Source organism: Solea solea, chromosome 11 (genome assembly GCF_958295425.1).
Source record: "Solea solea chromosome 11, fSolSol10.1, whole genome shotgun sequence".
In the NCBI taxonomy this organism is placed as follows: Eukaryota; Metazoa; Chordata; class Actinopteri; order Pleuronectiformes; family Soleidae; genus Solea; species Solea solea.
The window spans coordinates 24,487,045-24,507,196 of NC_081144.1; the positions used below are offsets into that span (position 1 = coordinate 24,487,045).

Sequence of the window (20,152 nt, forward strand, 5' to 3'; positions counted from 1 at the left end):
GTTTCAGCCCGTCTTCAATAGAACATGATGTCACTTTGTACATGATTTTTACATTTACAGAATAAAGTGGGACACATGTGAGTGGACACACATGATTGACAGCGAGATAAAGACGTGATCATGTGACGTGGATATCTTAGACTTAAAGTGACGCAGATTTTAAGAACCAAGTCTTTTGTTAAGATAATAAAATCTTGTTCTTTCTTGTTTTCATTCAGAGTGAGTCTGTGTCCAAGGCTGGTGAATGAGTCAATATTAATTATACTCAGACGGAGCAGAGGCCTCAGAACAAAATAATTTTTATTATCATACTTACTTCGTTTGTAAAAAAACAGGAACATTTACATCAAAGTCCAGAAAAATAGTTACGTTTGACATTTTCCAGTAAACAACACATGGACACGTGGAGCTGAATCTCAGAAAAATAACAGCAGACCCCGCCCCTTTACACAATAAACTCCTCAGCCAATAACTGGTGAGGAGGGGCGGAGCCACGCAGGATCTGACAGCAACGACGCACCACGGAAAAAAAGCCCAACACGACGAACACGTCAGTGTAGAATAAAGATTCAAATATGTACAGTCACTTCCTGTGTGATGTCCAGCAGCTGATGACACGCCGCCTCACACTCATGCTCAGACAGCAAGGCTGTGGGAGGAGCCAGAAGTCAAGCACCGTTTTCACGGTAACAGTCACTGCAATGAGTGAACGAATAAAAAGATCAAGAATCAGACACACCGATCATATGATATCGATCACTCATCAATACACTTGTCACGTGACCCAGAATTACCCAGAATTCACGGCTGCAGCTGATCCATATAAAAACATGGGTGGAGTTGTGCTGGTGAGAGAAACCATTCATGGCTTATTGATCATCATGCAGCGTCTGTTTCCATGGCGACGACGTCAAAACTTTATCGACAAAATAGAAGAAACGTTTCTCTGATATAAAAATAGATTCATGCTGTCAAACAGTCAGAGGTCAGGACAGGAAGTGACGCTCAACGCTGACTGCAGGTCACACACACACCTGTGACATCATCATTATCATCGTCACCGTTATATTTACTCACTCCACATCAGTCAGTCACAGTCAGCTGATTCACGAGCTTCACTCACGTCCTGACACTCAACACCTGTGTGTGTGTGTTACAGACTGGTGGTCACACACACAGAAGCATAGATAAACATGTAAACAGCGCCACCACGAGGAGCATCAGCAACAATAACAGCAACAGTCAGGTAAGGTTAGCGTGGTAACAACAGCGCTAGCAGTTAGCATCACAAACAACAACAGTCGTAAAGAAGTCGTGATTATCACTTTGATTATTATTATTATTATTATTTATTTATTTTTTTTAAATAAAACTTTGTACGTTTTGCAGCTGAATTTTTCCCCTGCAGTTTTCAATGTAGCCACACATTTACACGTGACCCACAATGCATCTGTGCTGCAGGGAGCCCCGCCCACGGAGAGTCTCCCTGTAAATGTCAATGTACTAAAAAGTGCTTTGTTTCATGCAGAGGGGGGCGCTAACGAGCTATCAGTGACGAGCTCTCAGTGACGAGCACATCCTCGCTGACTGAAGCTAAAGAGGAGCTAATGCTAAGTATTTACATCTACAAAAACAGCCACAATTTAATTTTTTTTTAAATATTACTGATTATAGATCAGAAGTAAAATATATTGTTTTCTAACTGGGACATAAGGTCACGACCTTCGAAGCTAAAAAAAAACCCTCATCCAGCTAATATCACGGCTGCTGGCTAATGTAGCAGCTAAATATTCATCAATAACGTAAACATACAATGTTTCTACATTTGTATCAACAACAAATCATGTGTGACCTCGTCAGCGCCCCCATCACCGCCAGCACGTCATTACACCTTTGTCTGTGACATCATCACTGCAGGTCACCGACAAAGCGTTCAGGAAAAATATGGACCAATCAGAGCTGCCCGAGGAAAACGACCGTCGTCGTCATCAAAAAGATTCACTCACCAGGAGTCACATGACCACACGTCAGAAAACAAACATCCTAACACTTTAAAGAGAAATGACTCTGCTGATGATCTTTATCATCATCATCATCATCATCGTCTCTGCTCTGTGATTGGTCCATTCAAAGTCATGCTGAGGACATCAGTCCAATAACAGGACATGCATACATGTGAGGGGGCGTGGCCAGGAAAAATCACATTTGTGAAGAAAACCAGCAGAGACGACGGCAGGGTGTGAAAATCAAACACGCCCACTTTGACATGGACCACCCTCCTGAAAACATGAAAAACAAACACTGGAATTCAAATTCATCAAAAAAAAAAAAAACGTCCCTCAGACGTTAACGTTCTCATATCATTGACAGTCCGCAGAAAAAAAGAAGAAGAAGAATCCCTCGTTCATGTGACGAGCAGCGCTCACCACAGCACTCACGCTGAGGGAACAAGGCCTTCAACAAGTTCCTGTCTGACAGCCACACTTCCTGTTCCTGGAGTGTGTCAGCGGCTGTCCAGGTGCAGTTGTCCTCCGGGCCTCCAGGGGGAGACAGTCAGGTGAGTCCTGACCTGAGAGAAGAGCGAGGAGTGAGGAGCGAGCTCAGGGTTTGTGAGGACCAGGAGAGAGGACGACGGGAGTGGACAGACCGTCAACGCTCAGAGCTGGAATGTGGATCTGATTATTACTGCTGCCATTAGACGGAAACTAGAGACAGAGAGAGACAAGAGAGACAAGAGGGACAGAGAGAGAAGAGAGAGACAAGAGGGACAAGAGAGACAACAGGGATAGAGAGACAAGAGAGACAGAGCAACAAGAGAGAAAAAAGAGGGAGACAGACAAGAGAGAGACAAGAGAAAGAGATTATTTCTGTGATCATGTACAATATAATCAAGCATCGCAATAAAAAAATTCATCATATGCAGTTTCCATGACAACAATAATGGTGTAGAAAATTTTCAATATTTAAAGTGAGTAAAAATGCAGAATAGTTCATCAACATACAGTCATAGTGATTTATTTATTTATGAGTGATCTCTGCAGTCATTCCACGACGTCATGATTTATGTCAGTCATGTTTATTTTGTCTGTTAGCTTTAAAAATATAGACCCACACGAATGTGGAGGAGGGGTTTGTGTTCACATGGAATTATAGTTTCTGATTCTTTAAAGAGGCCATAGCATGGTCCTATCTCACTTATATGTGAGATATGGAGGTGTACTTACAAACACGAAGTCATTTTTATGGTCAAAAACGTCCTCGTTGCTACAAACAAGCCAATGTAAATGTCTCATCACTGACGCTCTCATCAGCCGTGCTATGTCCTCTTTGAAGATCCCATAGCCCAGAAGTGCCCATTAACGCTGCATTTTTGTGTGTATCTGCGTCATGACCTCGTTTATAAAGCCCTAAAAGTCCATAACAATCAGTTCACAATCAGAAGACACTTGTCCCAGTGTCTTCTGACTCTGGGTCAGACTTCGGATCAAATGTGTAAGGGATTACAGCATTACTCAATGTTTTGATCATTGCTAGCGGTGCATCTGCCTTTTCAGAGGAGGAGCTGCGGGTCTGAGAGCCGACGTGCCAATTACGTCACTTCCAGGTAACTGGCCAATCACAAGACAGTCCATGTTCTGTGGGTGTGGTTTTGGTCTGAAACAGCACAGCTGACGAGAGCGTCAGTGATGAGACATTTACATCGGCTCGTTTGTATGGCATCTTTAACAACACCTGTAATAACCACTCACTCTCCCACACCAAAGGCCACAGAGAAAATCACTGTCTCACTGAGGTCAATCTGAATAAAGGATTTCAAACACTGAAGTGACTAAATGCATTGCAGTGTGTGTGTGTGTTTTACCTGGAACGAGAGTTTGGCCGGAGAGCGAGGAGCGATGGGACTGAGCGTGCTCCAGAAGTGGATGGTGGAGGGAAGAGGACTGGGGGTCAACAGGACCGGAGTCTGGACACAGAGAAAAAGAGACGGAGATGGGTGAACACACACACACACACACACACACACACACACACAGAGACACAGCGATTGAGCAGAGTGTGTGTGTGTGTGTACCAGAGCGTGTGACGTGATGACCGTCGGCGTCAGTGTGTTGGTGGTTGGAGCGAGCAGACTGTTCACGGCTGCGTTCACCTGCACAGCAAACAAACACAACAATCAGGCTGTGATGTCACAGGTTTGTCACTGGTCAGTGACGACGATGTCATTGGCCCTCACCTTATCCAGAGAGAGGCCGGGGGGGAGGGAGGGCGAGGAGGGCAGCTCCAGCCCTCGAGGTTTCTTTGGTTTTGGAGGGGCAACGTCTGAGGTGGAGGTCACAGGAGGGGTTACTGTCCAGGAGGAGTAGAGAGAGGAGGAGGAGAGAGAGGAGGAGGAGGAAGAGGAGGTGAGAGAGGAGGAGGCGATCACCACAGTAACAGGGGGATCTGAGAGAGAGAGAGACAGAGAGAGAAAGAGTTGACAGTCTTTTGTTAAGTGGTTAAAATCCATTTTCCTTTTCTTTAAGCAGTGAGCTGACTAAAGTTAAACAGGAAGTGTCTGATGTCGTTCAGCATCATTCACACGTTCTTTTACACCTGCTGAAACCTGACAAAATGGCGGCCAAAGGCTCTTTCAACCACAATCACAAATAAACCGGACCGTCCCTTTAAGGGATCCTCCTACTAGGGGTGGGCGATATGACCTAAAATTAATATCACGGTATTTTTCATCTTTTGAACGGTGACGGTATAATATCACGGTATTACTTTTTTTGGTAGTTTTTGGGAGGAGTACATATTTTTTAATCTAATCTAATTTGTAGTTTTTTCCTTTCTGATCCGGTCCCCAGAGGAATCACGGCTAAACAATACTAACAACGAACAATACAATACTAATGTGGTGGCCTTAAATTTGTTTTTGTTTTCTTTTTTTAATACAAACAGAAAAGGACTTGACACATTTTCTGAATATGAAATGTTAGGTTTACATAGTGTAACTTACCAATAGCGTTGTGCAGTCTGTGTCCAAAACATGCGAGTCTCGTATATTTATTAATTTCCAGAGCGCGCACCATGTTTGCACCGCTGTCAGTTGTCATGCACATCAGACGCGCTTCATCTTCGGGGAAGAAGGCAGTCTGGAGGCATCTGCTGCGCAACTTCCAGTCATTGTCAATGAAGTGGATGGTGAGGCTAATGTATGGCTCAGTAGTCCGGCTGGACCATAAATCAGTAGTGGCCAAGTAGGCGTCAAGGTGGCAAATTTCGTTCATTACTCTGTCCCGTACCTCCGTGTACAGCAAGTGCTTGTTACGCTAATTTAATGGCCACTCCCCTTTTACCACCGAATATGTTTTACTTTTTTATTTGCAACAAGATAAACAGTATATAAGGACAGATGAGAAGAAAATGTAATGCATTATTATTTAGAATTAGGAGATTATTGGCGCTCAATTGATTTATCACGGTATTGACGGTATTGCAAAATCCATATCATGGCGCAATGTCACACCGGTGCTGACTATGACACCGGTATACCGCCCACCCCTACCTCCTACCCCAACATACACACACACCTGTCAGTGTGTCCTTCCTCTCCATCTCCACTACGCCCTCCCCTGTGGCCTGCTGACCTCTGACCCCGGGCTGCAAGCAGGAAGGGGGCGGGGTTTCTACAATGGTGAGGGGGGGCTGTGAGTCGCCCGAGTCACAGATCAACTGAGGAACCTGGAGGAGAAACAGATGAACACAGAGGTCAGCTGACACTGTGATGTCATGAATATGTAAATGAGATGACGTAATCACTGTTCCTGGACCAATCAGAGAAGAGCCGAGACAGAAAAGTTCAGCCTGCGATTCACAACTTTGGACTGTGGAGGGCAGCATCGCAGAAAAAAGAAGAAGAGACGCTCTCACCTCGTCCACCTGCTTCTCCTCCAGAGAAACCATCTCCAGCAGCTCCTCCTCTGACGGAAGGTTCTCCTCCTTGATGATAATGGAGGGACGGACGGTGGGAGGCGGGGCCACAGAGGGAGGAGGAGCAGCCACCTGCTGCTGCTGCTGGGGGGTAGGAGGGTTAATGATGACAAAGACCTGTGGGGTCGGGTGAGTCGGAGCAGTGTGAGGGTGAGGAGGGAAGTGAGTTTCTTCAACACAATCATCCTGCTGTGGCGTGTTCATGCCGACGGAGGCAGGAAGTGGAGGGGTGGAGCTTGCTGACCCGCCCAGAGGGATGAGGGGGGTGAGGGAGGAGGGATCCCCGACGCTGGTGAGATAGATGTGAGGAGGGTCGTTCAAAGTAGGAGGAGCAGGAACAGGAGGATTCTGGGAAAGAAGGAAGTAGAAGATGTCAACAAACAGGAAGTCTGACATCATCGTGGACATTTTGTGAATGAATACAGAACATTTATTACAGAATGAACCTTTAACTCTGGTCAAAACCCAACGTGTTTCTGTTTAAAACTTTATTTTATGTCACAACAATTCTACAGTACGTGTATGTTCATATTTAACCCTCTCACCTCGTCCACCTGCTTCTCCTCCAGAGAAACCATTTCCAGCAGCTCCTCCTCTGACGGCAGGTTCTCCTCCTTGATGACAATGGAGGGACGAACAGTGTGAGGCGGAGCCACAGAGGGAGGAGGAGCAGCAGTCATAGCCACCTGCTGCTGCTGCTGCTGCTGCTGGTTGGCAGGGGGGTTGAAGATGACAAAGACGTGCGGGGGGTGGTTCGGGTGAGAAGCAGGCTCCTGTGGAGGGGTCAGTGAGTCCCCCACAGGAGCCTGCAGGGGGATGAGGGGGGTGAGGGAGGAGGGATCCCCGACACTGGTGAGATAGATCTGAGGAGGGTCACTCACAGGAGGATTCTGGAAAACAAACCATGAGACCAGGTCAAAGCACAAGAAGTCTGGCCTGAATGATGATGACGAGCAGAGCTGTCACATGTCTTATACTCACTTGTGATTGGCTGCTGGCATTGGCCGGAATTTCAGGACTGAGCACCGGAGTCGGACACGGCGAGGACTGAGTGACCATCACCTGGAGAGAAGAGTCTATAGCACCACCTACTGATGAAGATTTAGACCCTGGCAGTACAGAGACCTGAGGAGGAAGAGGAGGAAGATGAGTTGATGGCCTCCGATTGGTTCCAGCTAATGTGACATGATCAGCTCACCTCTCGGGGTATGCGGTCGAGCTTGGGGGCGGGCTCCTGCTGCAGCTCTGTTCTGATTGGCCGGGGGCTGGGCGTGGCCTGCAGTGAGTGGATGGTGAAGGTGGAGTAGAGGCCGGACCTCATGTAGTCGTTTCTGGAACTTTTGGGCGACGAGCGCTGTCGATCAATAACAAACTGATCAGTTTACGAGAACATCCGTGAGGTCACTTCCTGTTCAAACAGACAGTCACCGCCCACCTGAGGTAAGGTCTTTGACGGACAGGCTGGCGACACGCCCCCGGGGCATTTTGATTGGTTGCCAGCGTCTACATTGTCGTTCTTCAGTGCCTCAGTCTCTTCAGGCAGTGAAGGGTCAGGCTGACTGACAAACTTATAAACAAAGTTCTGACCGCTCACCTTCTTTATGATGTTCTGAGAGAAACACAAACCATCACATAGTAGTATTATTAGCAGTAGCAATAATAGAAGTATTAGCAGTAACATTAATCGTAGAAGTAATAGCGGTAATATTAACAGTAGAAGTATGAGTAGTAGTTGTAGTAGTATTAGCAGCAGCAGTAGAGGTTTTAGTAGTAGTAGTAGTAGTATTAGCAGTAGTAGTAGAGGTTTTAGTAGTAGTAGTAGCAGCATTAGCAGCAGCAGCAGCAGTAGTAGTAGTAGTAGTAGTATTAGCAGCAGAAGTAGTAGTACCTTGTCGTAGTAGTATCTCAGGGCTCGGCTCAGCTTGTTGTAGTTCATGTTGTGCTTGTTCTTGCGTAGTCCCCACAGTCGAGCCACTTCCTCAGCGTCCAACAGCTTAAACTCTCCATCTTCACCTGTCCACGAGATCAGGTGACTCTGACGCTGGTCCTCCAGCAGGTGGAGCAAGAACTGCCACAGGGTGATGGACGGGTCCATGTCTGCACCAGAGACAGAGATCAGGTTAATAACAGGTCAACACTGAAGAGCTGACATCACAGCGAGGGGCGTGTCCCTCCACCATGTAGATGATTGACTGACCTGACACTATTAACTGACCAACATTCACCATGCACTTCACAGCAGAAAATAAACAAACACAGTTTCTCTAAAATTCTGCTGTAAAAATCTGCCAGTATGTGTGTGAGTGAGCGAGATACAGAGAGCAGTGACAGCCGCTCATCCTGCGGGAGGTCACACACACACACACCATGTTGAGCAGCCAGTTGGCGTCAGGACCTTGTTCTCAAAATCATCATCACCATCTTCATCATCACCTCTCATACTCCTGTCTCTGTGATCATCACATTCAAACACATCACAGTGCGTCAGTGTTGCCATGACAACACGCAAGTATTCCATCACTCACTCAGAGCGGTCTCCATGACAACAGTCAACATCTGCAATATAATAACAAAGCGACAGGCAGCAGTCACTCACACATCCATCAGTCAATCAATCATCCAATGATTGTTTCATGAGACATGATTGATCGATCAGTCAGTTTTTAGAACTAATTTCAAATCAACTAATAAAATAAAAAGAACTTCCTTGGATAAAACCCATTATTTTAGTAATTGATTAATCCTCTATGATTTATCATTCCACCCATAATTAAGATGTGTCCAGTCTGTGTGTGTTGCACACAGAGCACATGAACACATGTTTGATATTTTGTGGCTGAATAATTTGAGGATTTTTCTGACAGAATTTGATTTGTGATATAAAGTGTGATCTGTGTGAAGTGATGGAGCAGCAGGACCAGGCTGCATCATCGTCATCACATGACCTGTTCTATATTCTACTGCAAAGATGAGACAAGCTGTGTCCACCATGTGGGAGGAGAAGACATGTTCCACCATGATCTTCTTTTCATGTTCCCATCATTTCTGTGACATGTGTGTCAGACACGCCCGCCACCAAGGCCGTGTTTCCACCCAGTGGAACAGTTCAGTTTGGTTCAGTACAGTACATATTTGTTTGTGTTTCAATTAGGAATAGAGCCAAAATAACCAGCCCCAATTGTTCCATTATTTGACACCCTTCCCCTGGGGTACCAGAGTAAAATGGTATGGTCAGGGCAGAGCTAGACCAGCTCCACCCATGTCAAGTCAGCCGATTAGGCGAAAGAGAAACAATGGGTGTAAATATCTCATGGATGTCCACAGGCTGTCCTGCCCAAAGACTATCAGACAAACAGAAGAAAGGAGCTGCTCTGTTGTGTTGTTATCACACCAGTACTGTACTGTACCATGATGGAAACACAGCATGTTTTACTACAGTTTTTGTCATTCACACATTCATACAGTGTATCTACGTGCAGTGTATCACACACATTTCTTAGCACACACACAAGTTCACACATGCTGCTGCAGCTGAGCAGGAACCACAAACTACCTGTACAACACACACACGGCTGCAGCTGCAGCAGGCCTCAACAGCGTCCTCACACCTGTTGTTCATAAACGTAAACACAGCATCATGTCTCACCATTCATGTCTGTGTGTGTTGGTCGTCTCTTCCTGTAGTTTACAGCCCCTCCATGATCTCTGTTCTTCTTCTGTAGTCTGTGTTGTTGTTGTTGATGTTGTTGTGTAGCAAACAGCTCTCTGGATCAGTCTGACCACAAACAAACCAGCAGTTTGTTTTCCGGCTGTCGTAAAGTAACGGCTCGGCCTGCAGCTGCAGACGTTGTAACACCGGGACAAACCAAAGTTAGTTCCGCCGATCCTCCACGTGAGACCGTTACCAGGGAAGTCACCGGCTCACGGTCCGGTGTTACAATGAGGCAAAGTGTCCGTCGCTGTCGTAAAACAATAGTCTGAATGAGAGAATAATAAACCTGGCTTTTTCACAGCGCAGAGCGATGCTAACTAGCATGCTAACTAACAACCTGACATAACCGTTAAACAGCCAGGCTACATATTAATACGAAATGTAACCGACTACGATAACTAACATGTTATACGCACTTTAATATAACAACGGGATAACCAGTGTGCTAAAATGTTTCTTTAACATAACATGGCAGTTTAACAGACAGGATAACTAGCAACGCTAACTAGGGACGCTAACGCCTCCAGGCTCGGGTCTCGCGCAACCTCAAACACCAAACTGACGCCAACTTTATCCAACTTTATGGGTGTTCGCTCAGCGTGCTAACCAGCTAGCCTGGCCCCCTTCCGCCTCGTCCACTCTCGGTCAGCTCTCTGACACTGCTGCCGCGGCGGCGGCGGAGCCGAGCCTCGGGCCTCCGACACCGGAGAAACGTAGTGAGTGAACCCCGCCGACGGTTGTTTAGTCTCGGGGAGCGGAGAGCAGCGTCCGCCCGCGGAGACCAACTTCATCCCTCAGGTGTTTCCACAACTCTTTCCTGTTGTGAGCGACGCCCCCGCCCACACACCGCCAACAACACTACCACACGTCCGGCGAAGGACTTCAAAATAAAAGTCTGTCGAGTTTGGAGCTCCACCCGCTTCCGTGTGTTCTGCATCTTACTTTGTTGTACGACTTTCTTTTTCTTTTCCTTTTTTTTTTTTATAATGTTTTTATTCAATTGACAGGCAAAAGTACATACAATGAAAAACAGGGACTTTTCTTTTTTCAAAAACAACAACCACTTATACCCTCCCACCCCCAGCCCCTCCCAATCCTACAAAATGTTATTATCAGAATCAGAATCAGAAGAGCTTTATTGCCAAGTACGACGAGTACCACATCCTTCCTTCTTAGCATAAACAGACATACAAAAAAAAAGTACACAGATAATTAAGAGAGGGTAAAGATCATTCATTAGTCCTGTAGTGTCTTTGGACTAGCTATGTAACTAATCATGAAGCCCCAAACCAAATCAATTTTATTAATCCCCTTAGGGAAAGTATTCCTCTGCATTTGACCCATCCTAGAATTAGGAGCAGTGGGCTGCCACACTGAGTAGCGCCTGGGGAGCAATGGGGGTTGGGTAACTTGCTCAGGGGTACCCCAGCCCTTTTTGGGCAGGTGGGGATTTGAACCGGCGACCCTCCAGTTACAAGCCAAGTTCCCTTTCCACTTGGCCCGAGCTGCCCTTTTCCAGGTGTCCCCCTCAGATTGTATTTAATTTTCTCCAGATCTAAGTACAGCCTAAGGTCCTTAAGCCACAGCGAAGCTTTGGGGGACACTGGTGCCTTCCACTCCAACAAAATTCTTCTACGTGCTAATAAAGAAGCAAAGGCAAAACTATCCTTAATTTTTTTCCTAATTGTTTGATGGTCTGATAAAGCTCCAAAAATAGCCAATTCTGGACAAGGCGTGAATTTCACATTTAGTGCTTCTGTGGGTCAAGTATATAGTTCAGAGTAAAATGTTTTAAAGGTTTCATTTATGACAGATGGCACTACTGTAAGTTCACCTGAAGGGGTTCTAATCTGTTTAATTTGCTGGGATACTGATTGGCTTTTTATTAGGCGAGCCAGATGGCGTCCTGCCTTCTCACCATGTTCGTAAAGAAATCCACGTGATCGTAAGAGTAATTTTTCAGTTTCTTGTGTTGACAATAAGTTATAGTCCATTTGAAGGTTTTGTCTCTCTTTGTCTAATTCAGGGGATGGAGAATTTGATAATTTTCTGTCCAATTCTTTTATGCTTTCCTGGAGTTGTTCCTGTTTTTGTTTTTGAGTTTATTTAGTCTTGCATAATAACATATAATCTCTTCTCGGACTACCCCCTTTAATGTCTACTTTGTTGTACGACTTTTAATTTACATTATTTATTAGTGGATAAAGATTTACTATTCTTAAAAAAAATGTCACGACTGGACCTACTCATATCATTATTAGTAACATTATAATTATTATCATCATTAATATTATTATTATTATTATTATTATTATTAATAATAATAATAATAATAATAATAATAATAATAATACGTATAATAATAATAATAATAAGAGAACACAAACCAATTTAGTTGTGTCAATTGACTCATATCTCACAAGGTTAATATCTTAGTTTGTTCGACCGTATACTTCCTCTACAGAAAATGTAATCAAAATCATTAACTTCTGAATTATGCTGCGCAAAGACAAACATGTTGAAAAAATAAAGTAAAACAATGAAATTATAATTTTTATTGAGATCAATTATCCGTTATTTAAAGAGATGACTTTGTGTGTGTGCATCACCATCACCCAGTTCCTTCACACAGCTGCTTCCGTTTAGCATGCAGTTTCCATTGCAACAGACTCCAGGTGCTTCATCGCTATGATTTTATTTCTGCTGAACTAGAGCCAGCATTGTCATTTCCTCTACTCATCATGTGATGAACATGTGTTTACTCCTGACGTTTGTGTGCTGCTGGGAGTGAAACCTCCTCAGGGTGGCGTTATATCTGTTACAGCGCCACCAACAGGCCGTCCTGGTGGAACCTCTTTGCTGTGCAGAGGTCGGGTGGAGAATCTGAAGTGTCCTCTGCTTGTCCAGCACTAGATCATCACATTGAGAGAACTTCTCCACTCCTGCTGTCGGACACGTCGCTCAGTCCCTGCAGCTCCCGCAGACCCTAAGGACAAGAGGACCAATCAGAAAAAGGCTTGTCTTCTAACTCCGCCTCCTCCATCTGACCAAAGCTCCTGTCTAAAACATGTGGTTCATTAACTGATCATTCATGTTATATATAGTGAGAAATGATGAGTGGAGGCTCACTGTGTCACTGTGGAATCATGAAATATCATGCACCTTAAAGGCATAGTTGGGGTTTTCTGACATGTGGTGAGATGAGGTTTCAGCAACAGGGGGCGCTCACTGTGCTGTTACTGTGCCAGTGTCTCATACCATTATATTTATTATAAATGTGTTGACATTCTTTCAGGTAACGAAAGTGATTAGTGATTAGTTGATTCAGTCAGAACTGCAGATGAAATTAAATATAATAAAATAAATTGAACATGACAAACTGACCTCCAGCACCATGCGGATGTTGGCTTTTATTTTGGCGGAGTCCTTGGTGAGCTGCTCTGTGAAGCTGCAACACACAACGCTAACATGTTAAGCATCTGTCTGTTTACGAAACTGTTTTACCAAACCGTTTACATTTTGACTCATTTGTTTCATTACCATGTATTATATGTGCTTTTTTTCATTACCATCAATAATCTATGTGCTGATTAAAATGGAATGAAATGCATTTGAAATTTAAAGGAAAGAAAAAGGTGACAGCAAAGAACTGACGCTGTGAGCTGGTTTGTCTTTTTGTCGATGAACCGAAGAGCTTCGTCGTGATTCATCTCCACAAAGAAACCGTAACCTACTGCCACAAAGATCCTGGACGTGTCCTCCCTGACAGAGACGAGACAACGAGAGACAATGAGAGACAACAAGAGACCATGTCCTCCTTCCTTTTTTAATCTGATAAATCAGACTAAAACGTAAACATATTCTGATACAACAGAGCAACGATCACTGGGATAAAGTGGGATTTTTAAATTATGTGAAGTCTTGGTGACATCACAGTGATCAGTAATGTGGTTTGATACTAATCAGCTGTCAATCACAGTGATTGATGAGGTAATTGGTAACTTACACTTCAGCCTGGACATAGAAGTTACAGCCCAGGTCCACATCTGTCTTCAGTCGATGAGAGTCTGCCCCCTGCAGGAGAACACACACACACACTGTGACTCTCTAATATGAAACATAAAACATTCAGTCCCTCTAGTAAAAACATTTAAGATGAAACAATTATTCTATAAGTTACATAATCAGTATGTCAATGTGTGTGATTATCTGTGTGTGTGTGTACCTGCAGACTGTAGATGGTGTTCTTCAGCTGCAGATACTCAGAGATCTTCTCATAAACTTCATCTCTTTGCTCCAACACTTTCCTGAAAACACACCATCACAAGCATCTTAATCACATCAGTGTGTACATGTATACATTATCACTTCATTATGTTATTGAATTATCTGGCGCAATATATAAGATTAGGATTTATAGCATGAGATGTGACAAATATAATCTGCTTGAATCTTACAGTACATGCTGTGATGAGTGAACGTCAAACAGTAAAAAGTTTCTTACTGTAAATCTTTCTTCAGAACCAAACTGATGAAGTTTTCGTACTGCACCACCTTCTCGTCCACGTTAGCATTAGCATTAGCGGGCAGAGACATGTTTTTACCTTTAAAATTAAATAAACGCTTTAATCTTCCGGCGGCTGTAAACACGCCGATTTCTCTGTTATTACCACGGCCGGTTCTGACTCGGTTCCGTCACACACGGTCCCATTGACGACCCAAAACTGAGGTAAACAACACACACGGTTCCGCCTGTAACCCCGGAAAAACCACCTGTGACCGTGGAAACGACTTCCGGGTTACACATTAAAAGCAGCACGCGCCTGCTGGAGCATCATTTCAAGAATAAAATTCATAAATAAATTAAAACATAATGACATGTGACCTCCCGTTGACCTCCCAAACCTTTACTCTTTCAGTTCAGGAGCTGCGCCACTTCTCGTGACGTCACTGTAAACAAAGATGGCGGACCGGTTGTCGCTAAGGTTAGCTCGTTTAACGCAGACCGTTTGTTTAAAAGTGTCTCGTACGTGGACGTGTCAGCGTTTCTTCCTCATCGTTGTTTGTTAAAACATCACTTTGAGTTTCGATACTCACCTTCTGACAAACCCGACGCGTCACTAGCTCGTGGAATGTGAGGTTTTATCTCAGTTCGCTATCAGGCTATGCCAGTCGGTTACCAAGGTAACGTTAGCTAACAGTTGATTTGTTCCGCCCGTTGTTTTTTTTGACGAAAGTTTGAGAATATTCGTTTTCTTTGATTAGCCGACTTGTAGAGAGCGTTTTGCTGACATTATATTTCGAAGAGACGTCAAACGTAATGATTAATTAAAACAATTGAAGGCGGATTCACTATCCGCCTTCAATTGGCAAATTTATGAATTGACTTGCGTGATAATTTGCAAATTACAACTCTAACAGAAGTTTCCCTCTGGTACAGGCTGGGATGAGCTCACAGTGACGTCATGATGACGCAGTTAAAGGCCCAGAACAGACTTCAGATCAGTGACATAGAACTGGACCTAAACGTTTGAGCTCTGGAGTCTTGTTTCCTGTCAGATCTGGACCCAGTGTTGGACATGGAGCAGTACAGTATCCTGGGTCGGATCGGAGAAGGAGCCCACGGCATTGTCTTCAAGGCCAAACACATTGAGGTAGTTCTGCACTGATCAATAATCATCCTACAACCATGACTGCAGCTGAGGTTCTGCTCTTTCACTAATAACTGATCAGGTGTATTGATAGTGGGTGTGGTCTGTCAGACAGGAGAGACGGTGGCTCTGAAGAAAGTGGCTCTGAGGCATCTGGAGGACGGCATCCCCAACCAGGCCCTGAGGGAGATCAAGGCTCTGCAGGAGATCGAGGACAACCAGCATGTGAGTGCCTGAGGGCCTGAGGTCACAGGTCAGAGGTCAGCATCACACTCACTGCTGTTCCTTGTGGTCAGGTGGTGAAGCTGAAGGACGTCTTTCCTCACGGTACAGGCTTCGTGCTGGTCTTTGACTTCATGCTCTCTGACCTCTCTGAGGTCATTAGGAACGCTCAGCGACCTCTGACCCCGGCTCAGGTCAAAGGTTACATGAGGATGCTGCTGAAGGGAGTGGCCTTCTTGCATCACAACAACATTATGCACCGGGTAAAAAGCAGCTGAGTGTTTCCTGTATCCCTTCACAATTAAAGCCCTGACTTCCTCTGTGCATGCGTGCATATGTTAACTGTGTGTGTGTGTGTGTGTGTGTGTGTGTGTGTGTGTAGGACCTGAAGCCAGCAAACCTCCTCATCAGCTCCTCAGGTCACCTGAAGATCGCAGACTTCGGTTTAGCGCGACTGTTCAGTGAGCAGGGAGAGAGACTGTACAGCCACCAGGTGGCAACCAGGTATCACGGGACATATTTTTTTGTTTAAGTTACATATTGAACCTTTAATTCAGCATCAAACACATGTTTTCAGACAAATTTTAAGCCTGTAAGACGAAAACAAAAGTTTTGCTGGTTCACCTTTTCCTCTGTGTTTGTGTGTGTGTGTGTGTGTGTGTGTATAGGTGGTACAGAGCCCCTGAGCTTCTTTACGGAGCCAGAAGATACGACGAGGGCGTGGACCTCTGGTAAGAAAACTACAGCTCCACAGCAGATGACACAATGAAGACACAGCAAAAACAAATACAAACAAGTTCTCTTGTTACTTACGTTAGTTTCACATCATAACTGTGTGTGTATGTGTGTGTGTGTCTCAGGGCGGTGGGTTGTATCTTTGCTGAGCTCCTGAACTCGTCTCCTCTCTTTCCTGGAGAAAACGACATTGAGCAGCTGTGCTGCGTCCTCAGAGTCCTGGGCACGCCCACACAGGAGAGCTGGCCAGTAAGACTCCGCCCACACCTCCTACACCTGACCTCCTGACACGCGCACATACTGCTGGTCAGGTTAAAATGGGTGGGGCTATAGTTGAGGGTTTGAGGTTATGATGTTGCATAGAGATGACCCCGCCCACAGAGGCAGCCATTTTATCATGAATTCACAGTAGCTGTGTCCCATTCCAGGGACTGGACCCTACTGAGTGTGGATTTGTCGGCCAGATGTCATCATATCGCGTCACAGCGCAGCGACGTAGGCTGTCCCAATTCAAACAGGCTTGTGACTCAGTCCCTGTTATGTTCAGGTGCCGGGGCCCCGCCCTCACCTGTATGATCAGCTCAGGTCATTATTATCTGGGATCAATCACTCACATATTCACTCATTCATTCATTCATTCATTCATTGTCATCTGCAGCCAATCCCAGCTGTCACAGTGTGAAAGGCGGGTCAAAGGTCACCAGTCCATAACAGGTCAAGCTGTTCAGTGTCCAGTTAACAGTGTTGATGCGCTCTCTTCATCACCATGGTAACGTCCCCACTTTGTGTCCACAGGAAATGGTCGATTTACCCGACTACAATAAAATCACCTTTAAAGAGAATCCTGCAATCCCATTGGAGGAGATTGTGCCGGACACGCCCCCTCAGGCCATCGACCTGCTCTACAACTTCCTGGTTTATCCTTCAAAACAGCGATGCTCTGCCTCTCGGGTATGAAATAGGAAGTTCTCTGAGTGACGTCAAAGGAAAATAGCTGCCGTGTAAGTGGTAAAATAAAAGTTTCTGATTATTGATCTTCTTGCTTTTCTCCTCCTCCACTCCTTCATTCTTCTTCCCTTCCTCTCCTCCTCCTCAGGCACTCCTCCATCCGTACTTCTTCTCCTCTCCTCTTCCCGCTCACCACTCAGAGTTGCCCATCCCTCAGAGGGGGGGGCGGCCCCCGCGGCAGCGCCTGCAGGCCCCGCCCACTGACTTCTCTGTGGACCTACCCTTGCAGAACAGCGTGGTGGACCCTGTGCTGCTGCAGGGACACGCTTCCTGCCTCTGACCAATCATCAGTTTGTCAATAATTGACAACAAAACGAAGAAATATGACTGTATTAATCAACAATGTTGCTGTTGTTATTAACAACAATTAAATGGATGAGCCCCGCCCCTTTCCAACTCTTTTTCATTTGTATTTGTTTGAGTCACACAACACAAATAAAACCAAAAGTTTATCATTCAGATTATTTTGCATACAGAGAGCGTTGTGGGTATTTCTGCTGCCTCCAAGTTTCTTCTTAAAGAAATTTTCCACACATTTGGCTCCTCCCACCATCATTTTCTCCTCCAGGCTCCTCCCACTCTGCTCAGATCAGCAGTCAGACTCCAGTGTATGTGTGTGTGTGTGTGAGCAGCTCATCCTGTGAGTATATTCATTATATTCATAATCTTCATCTTCTTCATCCTCATCTGTCACAGAGATCCTGTGTGGTCAGAGAGAGAGCGCTCACTCTGTCACCTTTAATCGCATTCTCTGAGAGTTATATTCTGAACTTATACAAGTGATAATGGTGAGTGCTCTGTAACTTCCTCCTGCATGTGTGTGTGTGCACTATGAACAGTAAATATATGAATACATTAGGTTATATATATTGCATGATTATAGCAGTTAATGATACAAAAGCTGATCTGGTGTTCACATGGCATCTGTCTGTTTTTCTTTTTTTTGCATTATAAATATTATTTTTTTTTTTACTGTAAATATTGAAAAGAACGGCTTTTATTTTGTTATGGCGTGTGATCTCATCATGAATACTTTTATTGAGATGTCATGATGGACAGATATATTCTCTTCTGCAGGTTAGCCCCGCCCCTTCACACGCCTTCCTCCAATCATCAGTTATGTCCCATGATGCCACTCACCAGGTCCTCAGTCCCTGCCTCTGGTTGGACGAGTCCAGTTGTCAATCACTGAGCTCAATTTATGTTTCACCTCCCTCCTCATCAGTACGTGACTTTAACTGCCTGGCTACGCCCCCCAACTCATCTCCTGTATGGAACGGGTACTATGACAACCTGGGCCCCTCCCTCTCTGGTGGTTGGTTGTCACCTGTCAATCAAACATGGCGACAGGATTTTGGTCCAGGTGAGACATCGTCATGTCAGTCACTGTCATGTGACCCAGTGACTCCACCTCTTATCAAAGTGTGTGTCTGTGTATGTGTGTTTCTTCAGAGAAGCGTGTGTGTGTGAGCTGTGGGACAGACAGTGCCCCCCTGTGGAGGAGAGACAGTGCTGGTCATCACACGTGTCACGACTGCAGCTTTAAGAGACAAGAAACAAACAGAGGAGTGTTAACATCAAAGAGAACAAGAGTACGACACACACACACACTCTGCTTTCAACCTTGGTGCTAAACTATGTTGACATTTGTCTAAGGGGTCTGTATCCTGTTTTTAGTGTCCGTGTTAAGCTAGGCTAATATTTTTACCCTGTTTTTAGGGTCCGTGTTAAGCTAGGCTAATATTTTTACCCTGTTTTTAGTGTCGGTGTTAAGCTAGGCTAATATTTTTACCCGGTTTTTAGTGTCCGTGTTAAGCTAGGCTAATATTTTTACCCTGTTTTTAGTGTCCGTGTTAAGCTAGTCACTTTGGATAAAATGTCTGCTAAATGACATGTAATGTAATGTAATGTGTCTGTTTTAAGCTAGGCGGCTACCCGTTAACCCTGGTTACAAACTGACTCAGCAGAATTGAAAGAATCTGGATTTATTTTTTTCAGATGGCGACTCTGCGAAAAGGAACTCGGTGTGTCAACTGTGACACAGAAAAAACAACACTGTGGAGAAGAAACACTGAAGGACAACCAGTGTGTAACGCCTGTGGACTCTACTACAAATTACACAAGGTACTACACACTCTACTACAAACTACACAAGGTACTACAAACTACACAAGGTACTACACACTCTACTACAAACTACACAAGGTACTAAAACTGTGTGCGTGCGTGTGTGTGTGTGTGTGTTTCAGGTTAACAGACCACTGACGATGAAAAAAAATCAAATCCAAACCAGGAAGCGTAAAGTGACCAAACAGCAGATGCAAAAGCTGTCATTCATAAAAAAATAGTTCCTGCTTCATGTGTTCACTCACCTCATGTGTTCACTCACACTTTACCTTTACACTTTGTTGTTCTTCTCTTTGTCTTTTTTTTCCATTGCTTTTTGTTTTTCATTTTACTGGAACAGCAGTGGGGAAAATGTCGCCCCCGTGGCCGCAATGGTTATTACAAGGTACAACACATCATTGTCCTATTATGATGATGATGATTTTGTAAAATCAGAGCTCAGCAGATGTTGTTTGTTTGTTTGTCTTGGTTCAGATGTGTTTGTAAGAACTGATGTCATGCTCATATAAAGTTGAACTATGGTGTCCTCCGAGGCTCAAGTTTTCATTTTCTTTGACCTTTACACTGAAGAGACATACATCTGTCTCTCTCTCTCTCATTGACTGATTATATATATTGTGTTTAGTCCAGTTGTAATACTGTAGCTTCATGTTTAGACAGACAGTGAAGAGCCCCCCCCAGGCTCCGCCCCCTGCAGGAGGCCGATGTTGTGTAACGCAGGAGG

General features: G+C 44.7%; 3 protein-coding genes across 12 annotated transcripts; 1 reads left to right on the top strand and 2 right to left on the bottom strand.

The window, feature by feature from the left end:
* Positions 1-1,047: 1,047 nt before the first annotated feature.
* On the bottom strand, positions 1,048-9,655 carry elk1 (ETS transcription factor ELK1). 2 transcript variants are annotated; one of them, XM_058643263.1, is made up of 12 exons: positions 9,620-9,655; positions 7,862-8,070; positions 7,409-7,582; positions 7,172-7,327; positions 6,955-7,098; positions 6,519-6,863; positions 5,914-6,321; positions 5,574-5,724; positions 4,235-4,443; positions 4,073-4,150; positions 3,863-3,964; positions 1,048-2,705 (listed from the first exon to the last, which is right to left on the bottom strand). In XM_058643263.1, exons 1-12 carry the CDS (start codon positions 9,624-9,626, stop codon positions 2,601-2,603), a joined length of 2,088 nt encoding a protein of 695 aa, XP_058499246.1. In that variant the 5' UTR covers positions 9,627-9,655; the 3' UTR covers positions 1,048-2,600. The 2 variants fall into 2 exon arrangements, with proteins under 2 accessions (XP_058499246.1, XP_058499245.1); XM_058643262.1 differs by lacking the exon at positions 1,048-2,705 and adding an exon at positions 2,740-3,668.
* Positions 9,656-12,225: 2,570 nt separating this feature from the next.
* On the bottom strand, positions 12,226-14,477 carry uxt (ubiquitously-expressed, prefoldin-like chaperone). The gene is made up of 6 exons (XM_058643822.1): positions 14,190-14,477; positions 13,911-13,992; positions 13,692-13,759; positions 13,340-13,447; positions 13,070-13,133; positions 12,226-12,671 (listed from the first exon to the last, which is right to left on the bottom strand). Exons 1-6 carry the CDS (start codon positions 14,279-14,281, stop codon positions 12,603-12,605), a joined length of 483 nt encoding a protein of 160 aa, XP_058499805.1. The 5' UTR covers positions 14,282-14,477; the 3' UTR covers positions 12,226-12,602.
* Positions 14,478-14,520: 43 nt separating this feature from the next.
* cdk20 (cyclin dependent kinase 20) lies at positions 14,521-19,954 on the top strand. Of its 9 annotated transcripts, XM_058643814.1 has the most exons (13): positions 14,525-14,670; positions 15,126-15,339; positions 15,448-15,561; positions 15,633-15,821; positions 15,941-16,062; positions 16,227-16,289; positions 16,419-16,542; positions 17,089-17,244; positions 17,390-18,089; positions 18,379-18,664; positions 18,754-18,893; positions 19,300-19,425; positions 19,551-19,954. In XM_058643814.1, exons 2-9 carry the CDS (start codon positions 15,265-15,267, stop codon positions 17,579-17,581), a joined length of 1,035 nt encoding a protein of 344 aa, XP_058499797.1. In that variant the 5' UTR covers positions 14,525-14,670; positions 15,126-15,264; the 3' UTR covers positions 17,582-18,089; positions 18,379-18,664; positions 18,754-18,893; positions 19,300-19,425; positions 19,551-19,954. The 9 variants fall into 9 exon arrangements, with proteins under 9 accessions (XP_058499799.1, XP_058499801.1, XP_058499798.1 ...); XM_058643812.1 differs by having other exon boundaries at positions 17,390-18,664; XM_058643813.1 differs by lacking the exon at positions 14,525-14,670 and adding an exon at positions 14,741-14,869 and having other exon boundaries at positions 17,390-18,664.
* The last annotated feature ends 198 nt before the right edge of the window (positions 19,955-20,152 follow it).